At 46.2% G+C, this 23,047-nt stretch overlaps 1 protein-coding gene across 7 annotated transcripts in view; it reads right to left on the reverse strand.

The window, feature by feature from the left end:
• The window catches only part of robo1 (roundabout, axon guidance receptor, homolog 1 (Drosophila)), a 210,719-nt gene that overhangs the window by 31,840 nt on the left and 155,832 nt on the right, over nucleotides 1–23,047 (reverse strand). For all 7 annotated transcript variants that reach the window (XM_047339574.1, XM_047339575.1, XM_047339578.1 and 4 more), the window contains 4 exons: nucleotides 8,341–8,498; nucleotides 3,597–3,717; nucleotides 2,364–2,502; nucleotides 2,052–2,179 (listed from right to left, as the gene is read on the reverse strand). In XM_047339574.1, coding sequence (XP_047195530.1) covers nucleotides 2,052–2,179; nucleotides 2,364–2,502; nucleotides 3,597–3,717; nucleotides 8,341–8,498 — 546 coding nt within the window. The remainder of the gene's footprint in view (nucleotides 1–2,051; nucleotides 2,180–2,363; nucleotides 2,503–3,596; nucleotides 3,718–8,340; nucleotides 8,499–23,047) is intronic.

The raw sequence follows: 23,047 nt of genomic DNA on the forward strand, positions 1-23,047 counted from the left end.
GGATTATTCTCATAAACTGTCCGGCTCTTTAAAGGGATTTCCTTTGAAGGACAATATCTTCAAATACTCTGTCTCTTACTATCAGTTACACACAATATATACTGCTGTGATAAGCACATTGTGTAATGACATTGTGGGGAATTACTTCAACACTTAAGCATTTTTCTAGTCGGTTTTATCGTTATTTTACACATCAGAGCGGATTTAGCAGAAATATTCTTGAGTTATTTACATTAATTCCACTTGGGCCCATTTTACTCATTTTGTGGTGAGGCTCTCTCCGCCAGCAGTTCACCGCTGAAATGATTTTACTCAGCTGCTCAGTTATTCTTATGCCGGAGCTCAGCAATCTCGCCATTCTTTGACTCTTGATGTAGAGCGACAGCGTTGGCCACAGAGCCCACAGACTAAACTCCCGCCCCCCCACATTACTGTTGTCTTCACTACTACAGCGACATCTTACTACCTATACATGGTTTTTGCTAGTTTGGCCTGTTTAGACCTGCAATTACCCGTCTTTTCTTTCCTTTCCTGCGCCCGCATCTGTAATTAGAAGCATGTCATTTCCGGGCGTGGGACTGTGGCCTGCTTGCCTTTAATTAGCCGGACTATTCAGTGCCCACAGCTTCCCTGGCCTCCTCACGTCCTGGTCTGGATGCAACTCAGGGAGCTGAAGAGTAGCTGGAAATGGTTCTAGGAACTTTGAGAGCTCCGTGGGTCGGTTCAGATTTAACTGTGACTGTTATAGGACGATCCTTTTAACCTGATTTTACACTTTGAGAAAGCATCAGGGTTGGTCCTTTAAAGCTATGGAAGAGCTTCTTCTTTGTGCTTTTACTTCAGTTTTCACGCATGTCTGACTCGTATAACACGGGGGGTTGAAAAGGCACAATGTACGAAAAGAGGGTCAGTGCCTCGGCTCTGCATGCGGACCACAGGGAATTAGCCTGAGGTTAAGACATTTCATTTCCACTGAGGACAAAGGAGGCTTAAACATTGCAAATATGATTCTAAGCCAGCAGAACAGGCTATTGAACCAGGGCATCAATGCTGTTCCCTTTCATTAACTAAGCTTTCATCAGGGAGCGGAGAAGAGTGGAAAAAGGCAATAAGAGGAGCAGATATATTGACGGGTGTATTGGCAGGTGAGCCCAATCTTGCTCCTCCAATCTGAGGAGCGCTTTCCTGGAGAGAAAATCAAGAAATAATTGTCATGTGTAGTCATGTGAAGATGAAGTATCTGTGTTTGCAGGTGGGGGTCGGCAGTGTAATAGAATTGCCTTGTCTCTTTATATCTCCACTGGGCTGACTTCTGGGAGTGACATTAATATGACTGACCTCACCACATAAAGCCCCCCCACCCCCCTCCGTCCTCTTCACCGCAATCTCCCCCAGACCCGTTCTGCATCAGCGGTGAGTCGCCACCAACACCGTCATATTCACTGTCCTTCCATCCAATCCCAGGGTCCCATGCCACCAGCCTCCGCCTCCTTCCCTCCTCTAACCCGACTCCTAACATTCCCATTAGCTTGGCATTAAATAGCCCCTGTGTTCGTCAGGCTCTCAGGAGAGTTTGGGGGTGATCCAGCCCCCAGTTCCTCTGAATGGGCTCTTTCTGAATGTTCACACTCTGTGACCGGCTGCTTTATATTCCAACTGTGTTAATAAGACGTCCAATAGAGAGAGGACCACAGAAGACACAAAGATATTCTATAGGTCCACAAATAGTACTGTATGTCTTCAAAACGTGAAGAAGGACAGGCCTCCAGAGAAATGCCACTTGTATTGGCCAAATGGAATCAATTGCTGTTGAGCTCCCATGTGTACTGCTCTATAGCTGGTATAGATTTTTGCGTTTCTTTTTATTAGAAATCAATCAACTAATTGAGAGAGAATAGTTGAAAGGGATGCCCGTGTACTACTAAAACCGAAGGCTATTACTGTGATGTGGTGTAGCCGGGCCCAAATTGCGTTGAATTTAGAATGGCTGTTCACAGAGCTGTAAATCACATCGTTTGCTAACGGCGCAGTGCGAAAGTCTGGTGTCTTACCGTGGACGGTGAGCGTGGCCGATGCTTCCGCCTTGCCCACCAGGTTCTCAGCCACACAGGTGTAGGAGCCCACATCAGCCGAGGTCAGACGACGGATCTTCAGGGTGTGGTCCTCGCGAATCTCATATCTGGATTGAAGAAGGGCTTCATGTGGTCAGGATGAAATTTTACATGCACAGGCTCACTCATTGCAACATGTGTGAACAGGCAGCACAGACAAAAGAGAGCAGCGGATCACACAAACACAGCGAGAGGGTGAGGGAGGACAGTATTGTGCCATGAAAGGTGACCAGCAGATGAGTCATACATTACCTTCCTTTGGGCAGGTCACCGTCGTCTTTCCTCCAGCGCACGGTGGGAACTGGGTCACCCCGGGCCTCACACCTGAACTCTACGCTTTGGTCCACTAACACCACCTGGCTGCCTGGGCGACGGACAAAGCTGGGACGCTCTGCGAAGACAAACCCAGCACACACATTAAACATCACGAAGCGGAGAATGGCAGCACTTAAATAATGTTTTGATTAGTTTTAAGTCAAAATATCTGTGGTTTTGGGCTATTCAGACTATTCAGAGTGAGCCACGTTTGAATTTAAATTTCAAAACCAATGGAAGAGATTAAGCATTGAGAGAAACTTTGTTTAAATAATTTAATTTGAGGTGTTCTGACCTGAAATATTGGTTTGAGACATATCATAAGAGGTTAATAGTGAAAACACAGGTCAGGACAGAAACAATTTAGTGGTGCAGTACTTGGCTTTGATTACACACGACGGCAATAAATGAAAGGAAGACAGGACAATGAACAAGACCTGACACAAAGTCAAACTCCTCTTGTCATCTTGTTAACCACAGAAACCTGAGGCAGGACTAACTATAGTCACCGAATCCCAAAGGTGCAGGGTCGTGACAGAACCTCCATTGTTTATTGTTTTTACAATTTCCAAGGCTTTAAAAAAATCATGTTTTTCAGGTTGCTCTGATCAAATTCCCTCAGTCTCGCGCCCAAAACCTAACCAGGGTGGTTGATGATTAACCAGAGTTTCTGTGTTGCGATACTCGCTCATATGGGCAAACACAAAAGCAACGAGCTGGCCCAGTTTCAGCCCTGACAGGATTATTTCAGTGTAATTATTTATCTTTACGAAACTGCCTGTGTTGTTGTTCCCTCTCACAGATTATAAGAGGTCTCTGAGGAGAAGGGGGGGTGGTGGAGGAAGTGAGAAAATGCCGGCTGTAAAATCAGGAGTCTGGACAAGCTCTCGGCTCGGGACGCGGGAGAGTATCAGGGTCAGGGGTCACTCATGGTGAAATAGGGTGCAGCTGGTGAGAGGAGGGAAGCTACCGGGGTCAGTGTGGGATTCGTAGTGAGGTGTGAGATTGGAGGTCATCTCACACTCTGTCTGATAAAGGTCAGCGACACCGTTTAGTTCTCTAGGAGATGAACAATCAAAGCTTAACATCTGGATTCAGGTTTTTCACCACAGACAGAGGAAAAAACCTTGGTTGTATGTGGACAGCAAGCAAAGTATACATCGCACTTACCAAGCACTGTAAGTTCAGCTATTTCGCTTTCACGTTCTCCAACCATGTTTGTGCCGACACACACGTACTTCCCAGCATCGCTCTTCCGGGCATTTGTGATCATCAGCTTCCCGCCGCGTATCTGAGGGAACAGAAGAGGAGGCGAGAGGGTAAACACTGAGAGGAACAGCAGCTATATCAGAGTCGGAGACACACAAGGCCTGTGGTTGACACAACATTAGCAAACATTGCAAAACATTTCCTGATTGCTGTGAAGAATGCCTGTGAGCACTCATTACAACACAAAGATAAATGTACTAAAAAACACATAATGGCTTAGCGCTAGAGTTTTTCTCTTTTTTTTTTTTGCTCGGAGCTTACAGAGACCACTGGACTACTTGATCTATATCTCGCTCTGTGCTGTTCCCACTCAACTTCCACTTGAGGCCTGAATCACTATCAGTTGGCCTGCTCCTCCTCAGGGTAAGCTGAGCCAAAGAACACTTCCCCAGTCCAAGACAACCGCAGGTCCCTGAGGGAACACCTGAGGCACTGCAGGACCACAAGCACTTTGCTGGAGGCCTCAAACAACTTCAACGTTCAAGTCTATTACTGAGCCGGGCGGGGGAATGTTTGAAAGAATAGGTTTCTTGATTTTTTTTCTTCTTTCTGTGTGTGCATACAGCTACAAGTGAGAGCAAGTGAACATACATTCAAGCACAAGCACTTACGCACATGCACACAGCAGTGAATGTGTGTGTTTGTCCAGGTGAATGTCATGTCTGTTATTTCCCAGGGCTTTGATTACAGGCCAGAGGAGGTGCTTTGTTCTCAGGCAGTCAGAAAGGCAGCCCAGGGCCCAGCACAGGCCCCTCAGCCCGTCTCTCAGCTGACAACCACGCCAGTCATAGCCGACACAGACAATAGCCTGGTTAAGGTTTTAAATGCACACATCAGCCTGCGAGACGTGGACCACCACCTGCAAGTATGTAACCGATACCCTCATTAGAGAACCACTGACAGAGAACTTGACACACAATATTGCAAAAAATCTGCTTTCCCAGTGACTAACATGTTTAAGTCAAGCCCTCCTACGCGTGTGTTCACTTGCGAGCTGTGTCTCAGCAAATCTACATCACGGCACCATGCAGTCCAGTTTTCACGAGAAACAAACTTCAGCTGGTGTGCAAATGGATTTTAGCTTTCATAAAGCAGCCAGGGGAAGTCTGAGAGTCTGGATGCCCAATTTTGCAACTGGAAATGTTCTTCTGGTTCAGAGGCATTCCTGAGCCCTTCACCCCTGTTTAATATTCATGGTGAAAAAGCAGGCGGCAGAAGGACGTGAAGAGGCTGTAGAAGGCTGGTTTATTTAGGGTACCCTGTGGTGCAGGAGGGGTTTGAAGTATCATTATGTTACTGTTTGTTTGAGGAAAGGCTTAACGGCTAAAACACTGTGACACTCACAAAGGCCCAAGGTCAGGGCAGACCATGCGGCAGGGGAAGAGGGGGGCATAATGTTGGTTCCACTGGGCTTCGACATGAGGATCCACTTAAAGGCCCGACCACTCTATCCATATTCCTACCTCTGTGTGTCTGTGGCAGTTTCCCTATTCTCCACAGGCATATTTAGAGTGCCTGAGCAGCAGGGGCTGGAGTAAATGAATGCAGCAGCGGTCCTCTTTTTCTCCGCATGCATATCCTCTCCACACAGCACACACTCTGCTGAAAGCCCCAACAATCTGACCATTATCCCTGCATTACGGGGAGATGGCTCTATCCTGCTGCCTTTTGTCTCATGTCATTTGGCAATGCTGATAATGCAAAAGCCCCCATTCAGCGTGCACTCTGTTGGTATTCACACAGCGCTTCATTTTCCAGGCTGATAATTAGCCACAACTACATTTCACAAAAGGGGACAATGTGCAGCATTTGGGCCATTTGTGATGCCGCCGACAGACTCTTGCTCTAAAATACAGACAATGGTCCGGGCTTAAATACTGGCATTTTCTGTTTATTTATTGTTCCCTAATTGTTCCTGAAAGACCTGTTTGGCCAAGATGAGATGACTGTGGCCAGCTGCTGCTCGTGGCACCGCACCATTAAAGGGCAAAGCCCAGTTTATACTTCGGCGTAGATCAACATAGATCAACGTTGAGGGCATTTAAACATGTTTGCTGGTGAGCTTGCGTCATTTTGTCGTTACGGAACCAGATCACTCGCTGGCTGTGGGTTTTCAATGTGTTTGAGTCTCTGATTGAATGGTTTTGAATTGGTGCCATTAAATGTCGAACAACAATTACTTTTATTTTAGAGGAGATGATGTGGACGACCATTGAAGTGTTTGGTGCAGTGTTTGTCCGGCCATTGAGAAACATGTTGGGAGAAAATGCAAAGCAGCCAAACAGCCCAATCACTTATTGCGGCCTGAGTGGTTGCAATGTGTATTTAGATTTCTTTGGAGGTCACATCAGGCTATCATGTGAGCTACGTCGTAGAAGTTACTCAAAAGAATAAACTGGCCTTAAGGGTTTTACCTGACTTTTGTATGGCTCAGTGTGAAACCTTTTCACAGCTGCTCCACATGAAACCATGTATGTATGCGAGATTGGCAAGCGGCATGTCATCGATGTTTATACATGGCTGACTGAAATAGATAGAAAAACACAAGAGCTTCCTCTGAAGTATCTTTTTCTCTCTGAAGTTCACTCCCTCGTCTTTGTGCTGGAGCCACCAAAGTCAAGCCGACCCGACTCCAGGAAAAGTGCAGTGCTAAGAGAAAATCCCCACTGCAGGTGGTTCGGGACCCCGCTCTGATCGCTGCTGATCACCAAGGAGACTGCACGTTCAAGCGTGTTGCACTGAACTGAGCACAACAATGCAGGCTGGACGAGGAGGGCCCTTTGAGGAGCTCAGCTGTTCAACACATAAAGATTCCGCCCTCTGCCTTTCCTCTCGTCAATCACATATTCCCTCCGACCAAATTTACTGTAATGTAAACACATTCTTCACATTGGCCCCTTGATTGTCCCGCATCCAACACAACTTGATCTGTTGACGTGGGCGTGGACTCCCATCTGTCGCCACAGCTGATTACACATACTCCGATGGGTCATACGTGACGTCTAGCGCTACTTTCAAAGTGGTCATTTGGGAACACTTACGAGTGTGGGGTTTTGTGTGCATGGCAGGAAGTTTACGGTGAGCAACACCAGCTGTTTAATGTACCAGACGCTGTTTTCACTTCCACAGAAGGCCCAACACTGCTGCAGGCTACAAGGACACAACGCTGAGTCGCTTAGGCTGCGTTACAGCAGCAGTGTTCACAGCGCGCACTCAAAGGATTTCACCCATCGATGCCCAAGATCACATATACAGCAGTGAGATAAGTCCCCACTTCCACCATGCAGGGGGTGGAAATGATGTTACTGTGCAAATAAACAAATCAAATAGTGCGTGTGTGTGCTCAGTGGAGCTAAAATATAATTATGGGAGAGGCCATGTGTGCAAGAGTCATAGAGGGATGCTTTGTCCTCAGTGTACCTCACCTACACTAACCACTAAACTCAAGGAGCAGATATGATTTAATTCCTTTTAAACTAGGTTATGCGCTTGTTTATTTCAGTTATGCTGCTCGGTGGCCAGACACGGACTCTCAATCTTCTCTCAATCAGAAGGAGGGAGGGTACTCGCACGGTTAAGGAGTTAAAGTCAAGGGCTCAATGTGCGCAACCTCAACTGGCCCTCAGTGGGAAAAACAATGTTTAGTCATGTACAGTCCTCTGCTGAAGACTCACCAGCAACATCCCCAGTAATGAAAATGAAAAGTAGTCCAGGCTGGATTTTCCTAAGCTAGAATGCTACAGGCAAAGAGAGACGACCATCGTTGGTGCCTTGTATTCATTATCTGGGGAAGATGTGATTTTCCATGACTGTACCGTTAAGTTAGCCACCGTCAGCACTTGGGGGCCAAACTATGTGACTGTGCAATGTGGGAACTTTGAAACCCCAACAGTCAGATTTGAAAATGGGATCCAGACCCACCGCTAACTTCTTCCTTCTCAGTACCTGCTTGTGTTAGCCGAGTGCTGAGTCAGAGCCTTTACTTCCCTAAAGCCCACATCCAATCAGTATAATCAAACACAACTACAAGACTCTTCCTGCTGAAGGGAAAATGGCTATGGACACAAAGTAGTGTTTGGTTGAAACTGTTTGAGCTTGAAGTATTTAAGACAGTTTTTAAGTAAGCAAGCCAGTAGAGTTGATTGATGCAGCAGTGCTGGCTCAGTGTTGTTTTAATTAAGGTGGTTAAAGTGGTGGTTTCACTGTAAATCCGATGTCGAGAGTTGTTTGGATTCTGTAGGTGCTGCTGCCGCTGAGTACAGCTTTCTCCTCTTAGATTCCAGTCAGCTCATTTCTCCCTCCTAAACTATGCTTCTCCTGGTTGATTCAATCAGCAAAACATCCCAAATCAATGCCCTGCTGCTGACTAATGAAGCACGACCGATTCTATACCGTCGTCATTAAAGGCTGTAGCCACCGAAATGGGCTGCTTTGGATTCGGTAATTGCAGCACGTGAATAATTAGTCAAACAAATCAATCTTTCAACATACACTGAGGTGTTGGAAATGACTTGACTCGCATCACTGGGCCGTCATCATCATCCTAATATACGAATCAGTCTCCAGGCCATGATTTAGGCTGCGTGTCAGCAATATAAATGTTAAAATCACTGCAGTTTTCAGAAATAAATGTCAGTTTGCTTACAGTGATCCTCTCGTCTCGGTCGTCGATGTTCACGGCATCTTTCTTCCATGATATGGTGGGTTCAGGATGTCCACGTGGGGGCATACACTCCAGGACCGCTGGTTCTCCGGCCGCCACGATCACATCTGCAGGGTTTTGTCTAAAGTCGTCTCGTAGAACTGCAAGAAAACAGAAAGGGGAAAAAAGTCCTTCGTCAGGAAAAGAACAGCAAGTCGAAGAAGCCAATGATTGCAATGTACAAAACAATTAAAGCTCTTGGTACATTCATAAAGGACATATTTTAATAGCCGGCTCCCCAATAACGTTACTGTGAATAAGCTTTACAACAGTAATGATGAACACATTTGCACCCATCATCATCTCTACAAGCAAAGACCTTGTTCTTTGTTGAACGAACCAAACAGACCTACATGCAATCAAGCTCACACACACTTCAGTACACGCTGATCACAACCTCTCCATCACCGCTTCCTCATCTCTCCCTGACACTCTGTATTTACATCCCCCGCCCTCATACACCCATGGTGCCTTGACACAGATGAAAATCTACATTAGATCCAATCCACCATCGCTGCCTTGCTAAGAACTTGCGAAGGATATGACTCTTATTTGCATTGATTTTCCCCGGAGAGGGTGGTGTAAAAAAAGATGACACAGCCATGGATTTCCATTATTTGGACATTAGGGGTTCGTAGCTTCTCATTCTCATTGGCACAAATTTGATACTAATAGATGGGAAGATTTGAAGAGATTAAATGAGCAAATCGGATTTTCATTTGGGGCCGAATGTAAAATTGCAAAAAACCCGCCTCACCTCAAATCATTACTCTTCGCCTGCCTGCCTTATCGGAATATCACATCAATATCATTACTAACTGGTAGTTGCTACAAGCAGATCAATGCATATCTACTTTCCGAGGGGCAGAGGACCAGCAGTTCTATGGCCTCCAACATCTCTGGTGTTCAAGATAAACTGGAGCTTTATTGAGAAAGTAATGAAAAAGCAACAAGCTCACTTCTGCAGACAGCATGCCAGTAATCATTTTCCCAGCTCCAGTGCATACACTTATAAAAAAAAAAAGAAACAGCGCTTGTAAATTTCAGGCTGTAATTCAGGCCACACACAAAGTATGTGAGGTCAGCGCCGTGTGTGCACGTGCATTATCTCTTTAAATGCATGTGAATATACGCTGGTGGGTTATTTTGTCTGTGTTTTGGGGATAAAACAGAGCTTTTGCCGTCTGTTGTCTCACGCTCTTCAGTTTGCTCTAAAGTCACCTTAGTTACAGATCAAAGTCTAACTCACCCCTGGACCCCTCACCTACTGACAGCCAACAAATTCCTGACTAAACCCTTTAAGCCATTTTCTGTTAGATACTTCTCCTTGCTTCATCTTCCACCGAGTTGGAATCCAATGCAACAGTAAGGACACGACTTTAGAAAACGACGGGCAGTATAATAGCTTTTCCCAGTCTTTCGCTGCATCATCACGTCCCAACCTTCATGTGTACAGCTCCGACATTTCTTCAATGCTCAGCGTAGAAAAATAATTTATTAGAAACAAAGCAAACGGCTTCATCAGGATGAGGGAGGCATCTGCAGATGTATGCACACTGTGCTGCACAGAGATGAATAACAACTGTGTGTGTGTGTGTGTGTGTGTGTGTGTGTGTGTGTGTGTGTGTGTGTGTGTGTGTGACCCCCTTAACTCTCTACACTCGCTCTGATCCAACCCAAACTCAGTGGTACAGCTGTGTGGCAATGAGCTCATTCGCTGCACTTAAAAGCAGATACAGTCATTCAGGAATGAAAATGTAAACAGTAAACATCCGATCCATTAGAGCACCAGCCCCATCTGAAGAAACACCGTCTCTGTTTGTTCCAGCGAGGTCAACCTGTTCTGAGGAGCGTTATTGTAAAAAGTCAGCTTTAGGGAATCAAGGTGAGTCAAACACTGCTGGTGCCGTATATGCAGCCTTCACTCCGATATATGCAAACGTGCATTTTTCTGTTCAAACATCTCCCATTCTTGTTTTTCTCTACTTGATAAAAGTGTGTAAAGACTAAACATCTTGCGTGAGCGATAACGATTGAGCAATATCCTGTTGATCGAGACCAAAGTGTTCTTAAGAACTCAACAGTGCAAAGTCTGTCAGAGAATTCATGTTTTCCCTGCATGGCAAATGCAGAGCCTGTAATAAACGCTTGGATGAGCGAGCCCAGGGACTTTAACTGTAGCATTAAGTGCACCTCATCTGCTCTCAGTTGGTCTCCACCTCCCCTGCTGGCCTCGCTGTAACTCTTTCAACTTACATGCAGATGCATCTGTCCCTGTGGAAAATGAAAAAGGGATGTGTGGAGGAAAAACAGGGGGGGGAAAGGGATGCTGTGCTGACTAGCTGGAGGCCAGAGGGAGAGCTGGCATCATTCAGTGTTTACACCAACAGCGCAGTGACCTCCACCTCCTCCTCCGCAGCACTCACTCCCCCACCTCGCTGCCCTCTCTCCTCCTCCAAACCAACACCTCTTTGTTATAAACACAGCTGAGTGTAGCACGGCAGAACAGCCCCGAACATCTGTGTATCTGAAAACAAAATCCTTTGGGATGGAGGCAGCGTGAGTAAGGGGGGGGAGAGAGAGTGGCAGCCAGACAGTCTAACAGACAGACAGATGGACCCAGATCTGGATGGGGTACAAAGCCCCGACTCCTCTGCCAGAAGCCCTGTCAGATCCGGAGCTGTGGAGGAATTGGTTGCCTCTGGCCCCCTGGTTTAAATAAGGTATCCAACGACTCTCCTTCCTGTATTTATCCTGCACACGCCCCCTCTCCTCCTGACTCCCTCACTGTTCCTGCTCTGGGACCCAGAATTGGGTGAAAAAAAGAATGGGATAGAGAGGCTCTCACGCTGTGCACTGTCCTGAAAGTGTGCATGTGTGTGCATGTGTGTGTATCTGGTGTGGTCCGTGTCTGTGTTTGGGATAATGAGCCTACTCTACCATTCTGTCTCTCTAGTGAGCCTGCAGCTGTCCCCCAGCAGATAATATTTCCTTCACTATTAACACAGGCCAAGCTCCATGTGTGTGTGTGTATCCGTGTGTTTGTGTGTACAGATTTTTTCAGTTTGTGGCTTAATATGTGAAAATGGGCCGAAGTCACAAGTCCCAGCATGAAGACGCCTCTTTGTCTGTCCTGGATTTGCTCAAATATGCCGATGATGGGATGAACACAGTGAATATCCGGAGCTGGACATTTGTCAATACACTTTGTCGGGATAAAAGATATCTATTGCATTGTGTTTCCACCGCTTTTTCACTAAAAAACAAAACACATTGTGTCTCATCTGGCCGGCGTGTCTCACTGCAACGCAAACAGCTGACTCTGCGTAAAACAACTACATCTATCAAAGCAGAGGTTTAGTATGCAGAGGCAAACATCTGTTGGGTCCTGCCAAGCCAAGCCTAACCACACTTTGCTGTACTGTATGATAAATCGCTCCCTGGGTCCACAGTAGCAAAGTGGAGCTGCGCTGAGGCTAACGCAATTAGCCGCCATCATTTCTTACACCCAAACCCTCGTTTAAAGGTCAGCGGAGATGGCTGCTCTCAGCTCTGACAACTCCCAGGTTCATCACCCCCACAAACTATCCCTCGTCCACCCACCCCCTCACCCGCACACACATGCACACACTCACGCCGTCTTCGCCTCAGGAAATTGAAAACAGATGTTTAAATGTCAAATTAAAATGAGATTCCCGTGCTGCCCCTCCAACATTAATGAAAATGAAGACTTAATGCCACACACAAGTCTGGGTGGGAAGATCAGATGAGCTTTGTTCTGAGGAAATTAAACCAAGTATAACAAGCTTCCCGGCAAATCTTTGGAAGGATACAAAAACAGACCCACTAGGGATTTAAGATTTATCAGAAGGCACCCGGAGTCAATCCTGCAGAGACACTGAGCAGAGCATGGGTCTCGCCTTTGGCTCTTTTTTATTTTTATTTTCCCTTATAACAGAATGGACAGGGAAGGGAAGGAGAATGAATGATAACAGCAGAGAAAAGGAGCCAAGAAAGGAAGAACTGTAGAAGCAAAAAAGAGAGAGGGCGCCACATATAAAGAAAATAGAACAAATTAGCTCTATTTGCTTCACAAGCTGCCACAGTGTCGGGCTATCGGGGGTCAAACATCATCAAATATTACCTGAGGATACGAAGGAGGGATGAATGGACTGTAAAATGAATACCGAGTAAATATCAAATGGCTAAGCAGCCCCAGATGTTCTTGGTTATACGCGACCGCTTCCAGGCCCAGCTGCAGCAGAATAGGTCTTTCTTACTTCCTCAACACTACGAAGCAGCGACAGGAAAAAAGTTCATGTCTGGAAAACAGCAAAATGCAATATATTTTACCGCATAAGAAATAAAACCATAATGGGGAGGTTTCCGTTATATTTCACAGGTGAGGAAAACTGTCACATTTTCACGGTAGCGGAAATCGTATTCAAATCTGCTGCATTCTGGTCAACTGACAGGTTTATGGGTATTAAAATAGTTTTTTACAATGGATGAGCTCCCCTCCGGCGCAGCTGTACTCACGTTACAACATAATTCCTCCGCTCCTTCATGAGAGTTGTTTATGCCACAAGCAAAAAAGAAAATCTGCCTTGTTCACAGTTAGTGCGGCGGCTACGCTGTGTGCTAGGCCCTTTCCATATCGATGCTCCTCACCTTGCCTCCGGCTTTGTCTTGTGGGACAAACACCTCTCGTCCTCTCCCTCTATGAGCCTCCCACTTTGTCTCTACATTTCTCGCTCCCCTCTCAGCATTTGACCCCCTTGTCTTACCTCTCTCTCTGCGCGCACACACACTGAGCAGCTCGCATCAAAGACGCGCTCATAGCGATGGTGTGCTAACCCATGCCACTCTATTGCAAAGGCTGTTGGATAATGTGCCAGCGGCGTGTGTACAGTGTGTGTGTGTCGTTGCAATGCACAACTCTGTAGTTTGCTGGTGGGTGTGAAGATACAACAACACTCCTGCTGTCCTCTGGAGAACCGCTGCCCCCCCCACCTCCTCCTCCTCCTGTTCCTCCCCTGACCCCACCACCAGGGAGATCGGATTGGACATGGCAGACTCCCCTCTCTTTCTCAATCTGGCTCTCGTTCCTCAGCTCTGAGCTCATGCCCTCTCGTCCACCCTGCAGACACTCTATCCTCTCCTGCAGCACGCAAGCTGAACCGAGCAAGCCCACAACACGGGCTGGGATTGGTGATTATAGATATACACTTCACCTACACTGCGCATTTAGAGATAAAACAGACGAATTTGGAAAGTTGTAAATAATCATAATGAGGCCATCTCCTAAATGTTTTATTCTTTTGGGATTTAATTAATAGATTTCCCATTTATTTTCAAATGCTGCTTTGATCAATCACTCTAGAAAACAATAGCAGCTCTCAAGACTAAGCGTGACATCCAATATGAGGTCACATCTGCAGAGTCACATTGGTTCAAAAATGCTTGACAGCCTAAGTGCCTGGTTGACCGCAAGATACCTCGTGGACACCCGTAAATATGTCAGCAGCAGCAGACGCACTATTTCCCCGGTTGGCCTTTAGGGTTTGCACCTGCACACCTTGGATGCCGTGAGGTCATCCTTCACACTCAGATGTCACGTCATTGAACGGAGACAGGATGTCAAGATTAACAACTGTAAATATTCAGAGCCTTAATAATAAACCGTGTGAGTCTATTAGTAAATAAACAAAAAAACGCAGGCGTACCCAGCGCGAGTCTGTCAACGCGATCTTTCAAGTGAAAAACTGGAATAAATGGAGGGAAACTCTGTTTGAAAATCTTCTGAAGATGTTGAAGATCTGAGGAGTGTGTGACCCGGTGTTTTGATCGGCTTCCAGAGAATGAGCGGCACATGTGCTACTAACTGAAGAGATATACAGAAACAAATGTAAACCACGCCATGTAGGGAAATGACTCAGCCTGGCCCAGCTGCTGTATGTGTGTAGAGTAAAGCAGGGGTGAGATGAAGGGGGGCGGGTAAAGGCATTTACACTGCGCTGTGCCAGGTGATTACAGTCCATGCCTGGCACCGGCAGCCGGGGCAGATGGCTTTACGGACCTTTCACTGGCACAGCAGAGGACGTGTCTGCACTCGCTGTGGCCCAGTGAGGTTACAGACAAGACGATTCAATCTCAGCGCTTCATTCTCTACGTTACACACCTCGACAAACACACACAGGCCTCAAGTGCATTGGTATCCAAGTGCAATTAATTTGTGTACATAAAGAAACACAAGCGTGCACACACACACACACACACACACACACACACACACACACACACACACACACACACACACACACACACACACACACACACACACACACACACACACACACACACACACACACACACAGACATTTACCACATAAAGGAAAGCCCTGCTGCACAGCCGCACAGACAGAGAGGCCATTGAGTGCCTGTGTTTGTTTAAATGGTCATAAGTCTTCTCGTCAGGCTCGGAGAGGGAGAGATGGCGTGTGGTGAACACGGCCAAAGGCACAGAGGGCATCGGGGAGGCAGGTTTATGTGAGTGACTGAGTGAGTGACTGAGTGACTTGGCAGCTCGTAGTTCAATAAACAGAGGCCGTGTGATTGGAGTGCTGGGTGAGCCGGAGTTTGACTTAAAGAAAAGAGCGTTTCCAGAGTTGGAGGAATGTCGGAGAAAAAAAAAAACTCAAGCAAAGTGTTAAGAAAATGTTAAAAAATAATTTAATGTAATAAAATCCTCACAGGAACAACGATCCCCGCAAAGCAAACTGTGTAATGAACACATGTATGGGATTATCACATCGAACGCAATGATTGAAAGGAATCAACGAGCCATTTGGGGGATTTGTCAGCCCCTGACAGATCAGAGCGTACACTCTGTCTTCATATGAAAGTGATTTCATGGCTGTTTTGATTCTCAAGGACATCTTGTCACCTGCTGTGGCAACACTACATCAACTATTGTACTTACTAAATGCCTTCAGACGTACATAGTTTTCTCATTCGGGGCTGGATAAGCTGAGTACAATGTTAAATTTAAAACAGTTCAGAGCTGATGCCAGTGGAATTCATTCTGTCTCCAGCCTCACGCTGTGTTTCAGGAGTTTCATGTTGCAGTAAAATAATACAAACGGGAGAAGTAGGTAAATCAACATATTTTACAAGTACAAAAATTGCCTCCATTCGCAAAACCTTTGCCACAGAAGATAAATGATGTGGCTGCATCAACACCGAGCTCTCAACATTGAACTGCAGCACTTATATTATGTCGTCTCTGCTTTTTAGGTTCAAAGGTATAAGCTGTGTGAGTAAAGCCGGTCCTCAGCGTTGTAAGCTCTGTCTATAGGTGGAGCTCTACCACCTGCTCCCAGGGGAGGAGGAGGAACGGAGAACCCCAGTAACCTGGCTCTTCACCACTCACTGTATAGCCTGGAGCCTGAAGCTCACTGCTAAGAGACACAAAAGAGCAGATGTAACACTATCACGCACACAAACATGTACACCTGTACAGTGTGTTCCCTCATTCTCCGGCTCTTTCTGCCTTTCACACATGACACAGACAGAGGCCACGGGGACCTGCTCATAGACTATACTAGTGAATAAGCTGCTTCCTGCATACATAAATGAAATATACACACTCTACACAGAGGGATCATTTTAATTTATAAGTTATTATAAGACAAACCTCCAGTATTCTTAATTATTTTTTAAGGATTTATTGTATGGGTTGTTGTAGGTTATTGTAAACACGACCCAGAGGAAGTGTATCTGTTTATAAGGGACCTTGGTGCAGACATTTCCATTGGTGCTAAATTCAGCTGAATAAACGCTGCCTATGAAAAGTGCTGACGGTGTGTAAAGCTCTGTGGATTATCCCCAGTAATGAGGGCATTGATTCTGGAAGGAGACGTTGAATCTTTAAATGTCATTCTTCCACGAGCTCCTCTCCGAGCACCAAAACCCACTTTCCTTGTGTTGAGGTAGAGGCAGAAAATAGATGGATTTATTAAAAAATAAAACTAGCTATCAGGCGTGACTAAATACTACTTACGATACTCGAAAACTATATTTTTTGTTAAATTTAGGACGACTGACCCTTTGTGAACTCTTTCTTCGCTATTTACATCTGAATTTCTCACTCTTTTCACAGTGCAGCGCCTGTATTCAGCCTCGCTCATCGGTCTGAGGCGCCGCAGCGTAATTGGATTTTACACAAAACTGGTGAGAATATGCAGATTGCAGATTTGTTGCCTTGAATGCTCATTACAGTAAATCTCTTTACCTCAAGAAACGCAGGCGTGAAGACGCCAAGAGCCGTGAAGACGCCGAGAGCCGTGAAATATCTTTATCCACTTGTGCCTCTAAACCCTGCTACGTGTTTTGCACAGCTCAATTCACATTGTGTCGGCTCTGTTTGCTGACAATATCTCACTGTGAGCTGCCCTCCCATCTGTGTGGCCCCACCAGCTCGCCCTCTCCCAGCATCTGCAGAGATGAGGGCCTTATTAAAACAATCTTCCCAATTAACATTCCTGGTCCCTGGAGCCCCACTGGCCCTCCCCCCTGCTCCTCCAGACCTGACCCCTCCTCGGCTCTACGACGACAAAGAAGCTGTGTAGGACCCAGACCGGCCACGGGACTCTTGAATATAGAGCGAGAGGGGGGGGTGAGGCAACTTGTTTTTCCTCCTGAGGAACCAAAGTCTGTGTGGTTGTCTGTTTTTACATGTGTCTTTGCTTTGTATGTTCATATTTATACCGTTTGTGTGTGAAGAAAAGAAAATTGGGGGGAAGGAGGACAAGGCAGTTTATATTTCTAAAAGCACCTTTAATACACAGAAGTAGATTTAAGGTGCTGTAAAGGATTATTAAAGAAAAAGAAAAAAACTTATACAAATGGAGGTCTGTGTAAAATAAAGAAAATAAGAATAGAATAAAACAGATTTAAAAAATTGCAATGGATGAGGCCTTCCTAAGAGCATCAGGCAGTTGGTTCCTGTGCTGTGCTGCACAGTGACTAAAAGCTGATTCACCATGTTTAGATTTTACTTACGGCACCACGAGCAGACCACTCCCCAGTGATCTCAGGGGTCTTGGAGGGTTACATTGGACTAACATGTCTGTTATGTATTTGGGAGCAGCTCTAGGAAAGAATAAATACGTTAGCAGCAGTCAGGCGGTAGATTCATCACAATCGCTCTTGATTTGACGTGACAGGCATTGATACGGGCTCATTTGGGAAAGGTGGACGACTCGTGATTTTGGGGCTGGGGGGGGGGCACTGTAAGAGGAGCCCGTCCGCTCGCTAACTCACACCATCAGAGAAATTACATCCATAAACACGGCATGCTTTCCTGCAGAGTGCCATTTGACCTGCAGCTTACCCTCATCTGAACATTATGGAACTCACACATCTGCTGCAGATCTGTTCCCTTCTCTATTAGCCCCAGATCCCCTGACCAGATAACAGGATGACCACCAATCTTCCGCTCATCTTCCAAAAACAGAGAGATATCGTCGACAAACAGCAGAGACTGACGGAGTGTTATTCTGCAGAGGTCCTGTGCAGACAGAGCCAGGGCGGGGGGGAATGAGATCCTGGTGTGGAGCTGGAGATGAGACAGTTAATGTTGACCGAGGGTCTGACTTTTCCTCATGTCAGAGATAATGGAAATCATAAACATTATACAGCTCCCGCTCATTCCTTTGCTCAGCTGGACTCTCCAGTGGTTAATGTACAGCTTCCATGGCTTCAGCGCAGGATTCTCGTATGTTTGTGCGGGCAGGTGTGTTTGCTTGTGTTTTAGGACTCCCGACTGACTGCGCTGCTAGTCTGTTTGGGCTACGCCTTATTAATACATGCTTAATGAGATCCAGTGCACATGCGGTGCGCGGATGCCTCTGTAGCACATGTCAAACAACGTAATTCAAAGCAGAGGAAGCTGGAAGTCTCTCTTTTATCTTCAATTGGCGTAATGGAAATCTCAGCCTAATACACTTAGTTTCCAATGAAAGTCTAATTTGATAGATGTTTGGGAAACGGTAGTGAGCGAGCGAGCGATTGTTGTGGAGAACAGTGTGGTCATAAACTTGGATTACATCAGCGGCTGTTGCGGAGGTGACTGCAGAGGCGTAATACGATAGCGGCTGTGTGGAGGGAAACAGGCAGGCACAGAGGAAAAGGGGGAAGGAAAAAACACAAGGGGCTCCAATGTAATGTTGCAGCAGATCCCTCAGCCTTTCGTCATGGCCACTTTCATTTCCACCATGCCGATCCTCCTGCAATCACTTTACCAGGCACAGGGGGAAACGGGGAGACGAGGAAGGAAGGAGGAAGAGGGACAAAAAGAGGGGAAGAGGTTGTGCGGATGAAGTGTGGAGGTGTGTGTGGCGGTGGTCCTCCACAGATACAGGGCGCAGGAACATTAAACAGGGCGAGACAAAGCAAACGAGGGATCCAAACATGTGCTGCATCTCCAGAGGGGCACATCTTTCTCTCATCAGTTTCTGTCCCCATTTCAATGGTTTCCACATGGACCCTAAACTGTCCCAGATGGACCCCGAGAAGATGAAACGATGACCGTATCCCTATCTCAGAGGGGATCTGTTACTGTGGGAAGTGATAGGGAAAGGAGCAGAGCGAGGGAGCGCCGTCAGCGGTAGCGTGCCAAAAAAGAAATGGAGAGTTGAAATTTCATCTTTAGCACTTGTCTACAATGGGAATGTGCACGTGATCACTGCCAAACACTTTCGGTGCTATAGCTCTTCAGTGCGCTTGTCAAGTTGTCCAACATGCAATATTGAGTGTGGCTGATGCCAAGGAGAACGTAATGGAAGTGTGCCAGAAATTACCCTGATCCCTGTGAAATTGACACTGTGTAAGGTTTCAAGACTGATGCTAAGCCCCAGGATTTTCCATCTTTACATTTTCATTAGAGCACAGACAAAGAAAAAGTTTTTCCTCCTTTGTTTTATGGGACACTTTGCTACTGTTAACATGGCTGAAACATCCTGGTGAGGTGATTTATGATCCCTCTCCCCAGGGTACAAAGCCAAGCCCAGCGGCAGCGAGGGAAATTTAAGGCTACTGCACCAACTCTGCTCACAGAGGACTCGAAAATATCTGCTAGATTTATAGAAGTGGGAGAGAAATCCTTTCCTCCCTCTGAGGTGCTGCTCGCTTTTTCTCTCGACTCCCTAAAGTGAAGCTCGGCAGCCTGAGACCGATGAATAGAGAGGAGCGTGGAGGGGCATTCTATCTAAACATATTTTATGTGTCTGATTCAGGTTTCTTAACTGTGTTTCTGCTTCAGCGTTTAAACAGCCTCTACATTCAAAGTCTGTCTTCTCCATCTCTTTATCCTTCCATTGAGCTCATCTTTCAGAAACTGCTGAAGAGACTTCTCCCGTTACGTTATGTTTTTTGATCCAATCCCCAAGTCAGCAAATTTCAGTCTGAATGAAAAACAACTCACTCGTTCAATCGTGCCTGTTAAAATCATTTTCAAATTAGCATTGTAATAAGTTGCGGTGAATTAGCAGATAATAACTGTCAATTAAGATATTGATTGTCAAGGGGGGGGGGGCACACACACATGATAAGACGTTTTTTAAATACAGGAGGAGCTCGATTGAAAAATTACCGAGAGATGATGGACAACTGCCGCCTTTACTGGGTGACATTAAAAGGGAATATTAAATACTGGTCTCATATCTTCTCAATCCCATCCCCAGCAGGCTGCAGTGAGGCTGCTGATGGGTCTTCAAAACGTCTGAAAAATTAATATGTGAACACCTAATCACATTGAAGGAGCCTCCTCTGGCAGTTAATCCTCATGGGAAGAAGAGCGGCCTTGGTAAGGATGGTATAAAACCTATCAAATGTTCAATATAATGAACTTATTAAAGATCAGCCGATGGCAAGTTTCATTTTACTTTTAATAAGGCCAATTTATCCCCCTGGTTCTACTTTCTATTTTATTTTCTCCTTTTCATTTCTCTGTTGCCCAGTCTGTTCTGCTAAAATGTGTGAAAATGTGTAAGTAGGTATGTTATTTTATCATTCTGATTAAAGTGACTTTTTTGTAATTTTTTTTGTGAAACCCTGACTCTCCAGTCTTATCTCCCCCCCTCTCCTCCTCCCCCTCCTCTGCATTGCTTTGCTGAGCAGGTGTCTACGGGGACAACCAGCGGAAGCAGCAACCTCCAGTTCACCTCTTCATAAGGGAGGAGAAAAAAAAAAAACCCTACTCAACATGGATGCCATTCCCAACATCCAAAGGCATGTGGTCAGCCCAAAGCCCCTGTGCATCATACACAGATTACTCTGACAGGAAAAGAGGAGCCCATCTGGAGCAGGAGCAGGGGCAAGGAGCAGGGGAAGGGGGAGAGGAAATTTAAGAAATGGAGGAGAAAGACCGAGCTGCATGATTTGGAGGATAACGAAATGCATGTCAGGAAGACAGAGGAGTATTTGGGGGGGATGGGGCGGGGGCAGATGTTTGAGGAGTCTTGCCAAAGGGGGATGCAGGGATGCATGAAAGATCTACAGCACCAAGTGGGATGTGCGGTTCAAATCCGGCCTCAGAAGAGAGAGGCATGACAAGGTGAATAAGAGATTGTGTGGAGGACAGTTTAAATCTGTCAGGAAGTATTTGATTATTTAAACGTATTTCAAGATCTTCTATATGATGATAGATATAGTGTAACGTTGCAGAGGACCTACTGCTGGATGCTCGGCTGAGTTTGCAGTGTGCGTGAAGCTGCAGGTTTGAGGGAGTGACAGGTCCGGTGTTCGAGGTCAGCAGCAGTGTGTACACACGGCACTGTGTTAAGAGCTGCTGGGCTGTGTGGTCAGTGGTACATCTCATTAGCATCCGCGGACCCCGACCAGTTCACTGCACTCACCTCAGGGCTGGGGCGTAAAACAAGCAAGCGCGAAAGCAAACATGAAACACTCTCCTGTGCCCGCAAACAAACTGTCCCCTGCCATAAAGAGACTAGAGAGAGAGAGAGAGAGAGAGAGAGAGAGAGAGAGAGAGAGCGAGAGAGAGAGCAACAACCATCATCCTCGGTATCTCTTCAACAAACTAAACAACCTCAGCACAGAGAGGTCAGGACCCAGCGAACAGATAAACCCTCCCTCCGCTCTTTCCAGCTGTCCTCAGATAAGACATGCCTGACGTGCCTCACAGGAGGAGACGATTCCACCACGAAACGATGCCGCTGCCTCCGCTCAGGGCAAATCATCCAGTAGATCCATGTTTAGCTTCCGCGAGGCTCAAGTATGCCAACAAAGCCACGATGAAAGAATGTGCAGCTCAAAAAGCTACATTGTGCTCAACAAAGGGGAAAAAGCTAACCAGGGCCAGGATGTGATGGGACTTGTTGGCCTCTGGAGCAGCAGATGAGGGTGTTCGGCTTGTTGTGGAGAAGGGTAAAATAAAACAGAGCTGTTCAAGTCATGCGGGTCAGACCTGCCTGGGAGCACAGGCCATATGGGTGACATCAATAAAATGTGCCTCCACTATTTCAGTTGGGGATCGTGTTTTATTCGTTGTCCTCTCTGCTATAGTCGTAGGGACTGGACATATCCCAGCATGCAACATACACAATGTCCCACATGTCGTTGTTTCCGTTACATCGACCGGAGCAGCAACAGAGTAATGTGACATGCACGGCTGCATACATGCCAAGGCAAGAGGGATGGTGGTGAGGATGGTGTCATTCCTCTGGCTCCTCATTGCACATCACATAGTTGTGAAAGATGGTAAAGCTGTGTTAGGGATAGCGTGATAGTTTGCTTTGTCTCTCAGTCAAATCACAGGATGGATATTTAGACTCTCAAAATGCCAATACATTCCTTTCCAATAATAGAAACTCATCACTTTGCTATAACCATGGACACAAAGTTCAGAGTATCTGCAAGTTATGACTGATCGATCCAGATAAAAATAGTCAAATATATATAGTTTTGTGTAGTTTCGTCCTACACAGATCATCATGTGGCAGCACACACACATAAAGACACTCGACAGACATTTATAGTCTGTATCCAAACTGATTCACATCTTTCTGGAATGTGGGATCAAACTGGCACAGCCGGGTCACATTATGCTGGAAGGAAAAAATCTGCACATATTTTAACTCGACTAAAAACAAGACATTACATTCCCCTGAACCAACTGGATCTGCCTGCAACGTTTAGCACTGATTGCAAACACTCCCCCCTCTGAGTGCACATGCCTTCTATTGTCTGAGTCCCCACCATGTTGTCTGAATCTGCGAGAGAGATAGCATCTCAGCAAAGGCCTCTCTGTGGTGCTCTGTGGTTTCCAGAGACCTTCAGAGCCTGTGGGAGGCAGCACACCTGCACGACAGACAATGGCAAACGCTCCTATAGATCCCGCTTGTCTTTTGAAGTGGCGACGGATTTGAGTTCAATACCCCGGCTCCTCTTTTTATCGTACACTCATCACTCTGCGGTTTCACCACACAGGCTTTGTGATGAGAGAGGGCTCTGAGATGAGTCGACCAGAGCTTTTAGGGACATTCAAGTGTTTGGTTGACCAGACAAGGTGTTCACATACGATGCAGACAAAGCAAAAATGGCTCGGGAGCGTCTATAAGGGGGAGGGGGG

The sequence above is a fragment of the Hippoglossus stenolepis genome, chromosome 4 (genome assembly GCF_022539355.2).
Source record: "Hippoglossus stenolepis isolate QCI-W04-F060 chromosome 4, HSTE1.2, whole genome shotgun sequence".
NCBI lineage: Eukaryota > Metazoa > Chordata > Actinopteri > Pleuronectiformes > Pleuronectidae > Hippoglossus > Hippoglossus stenolepis.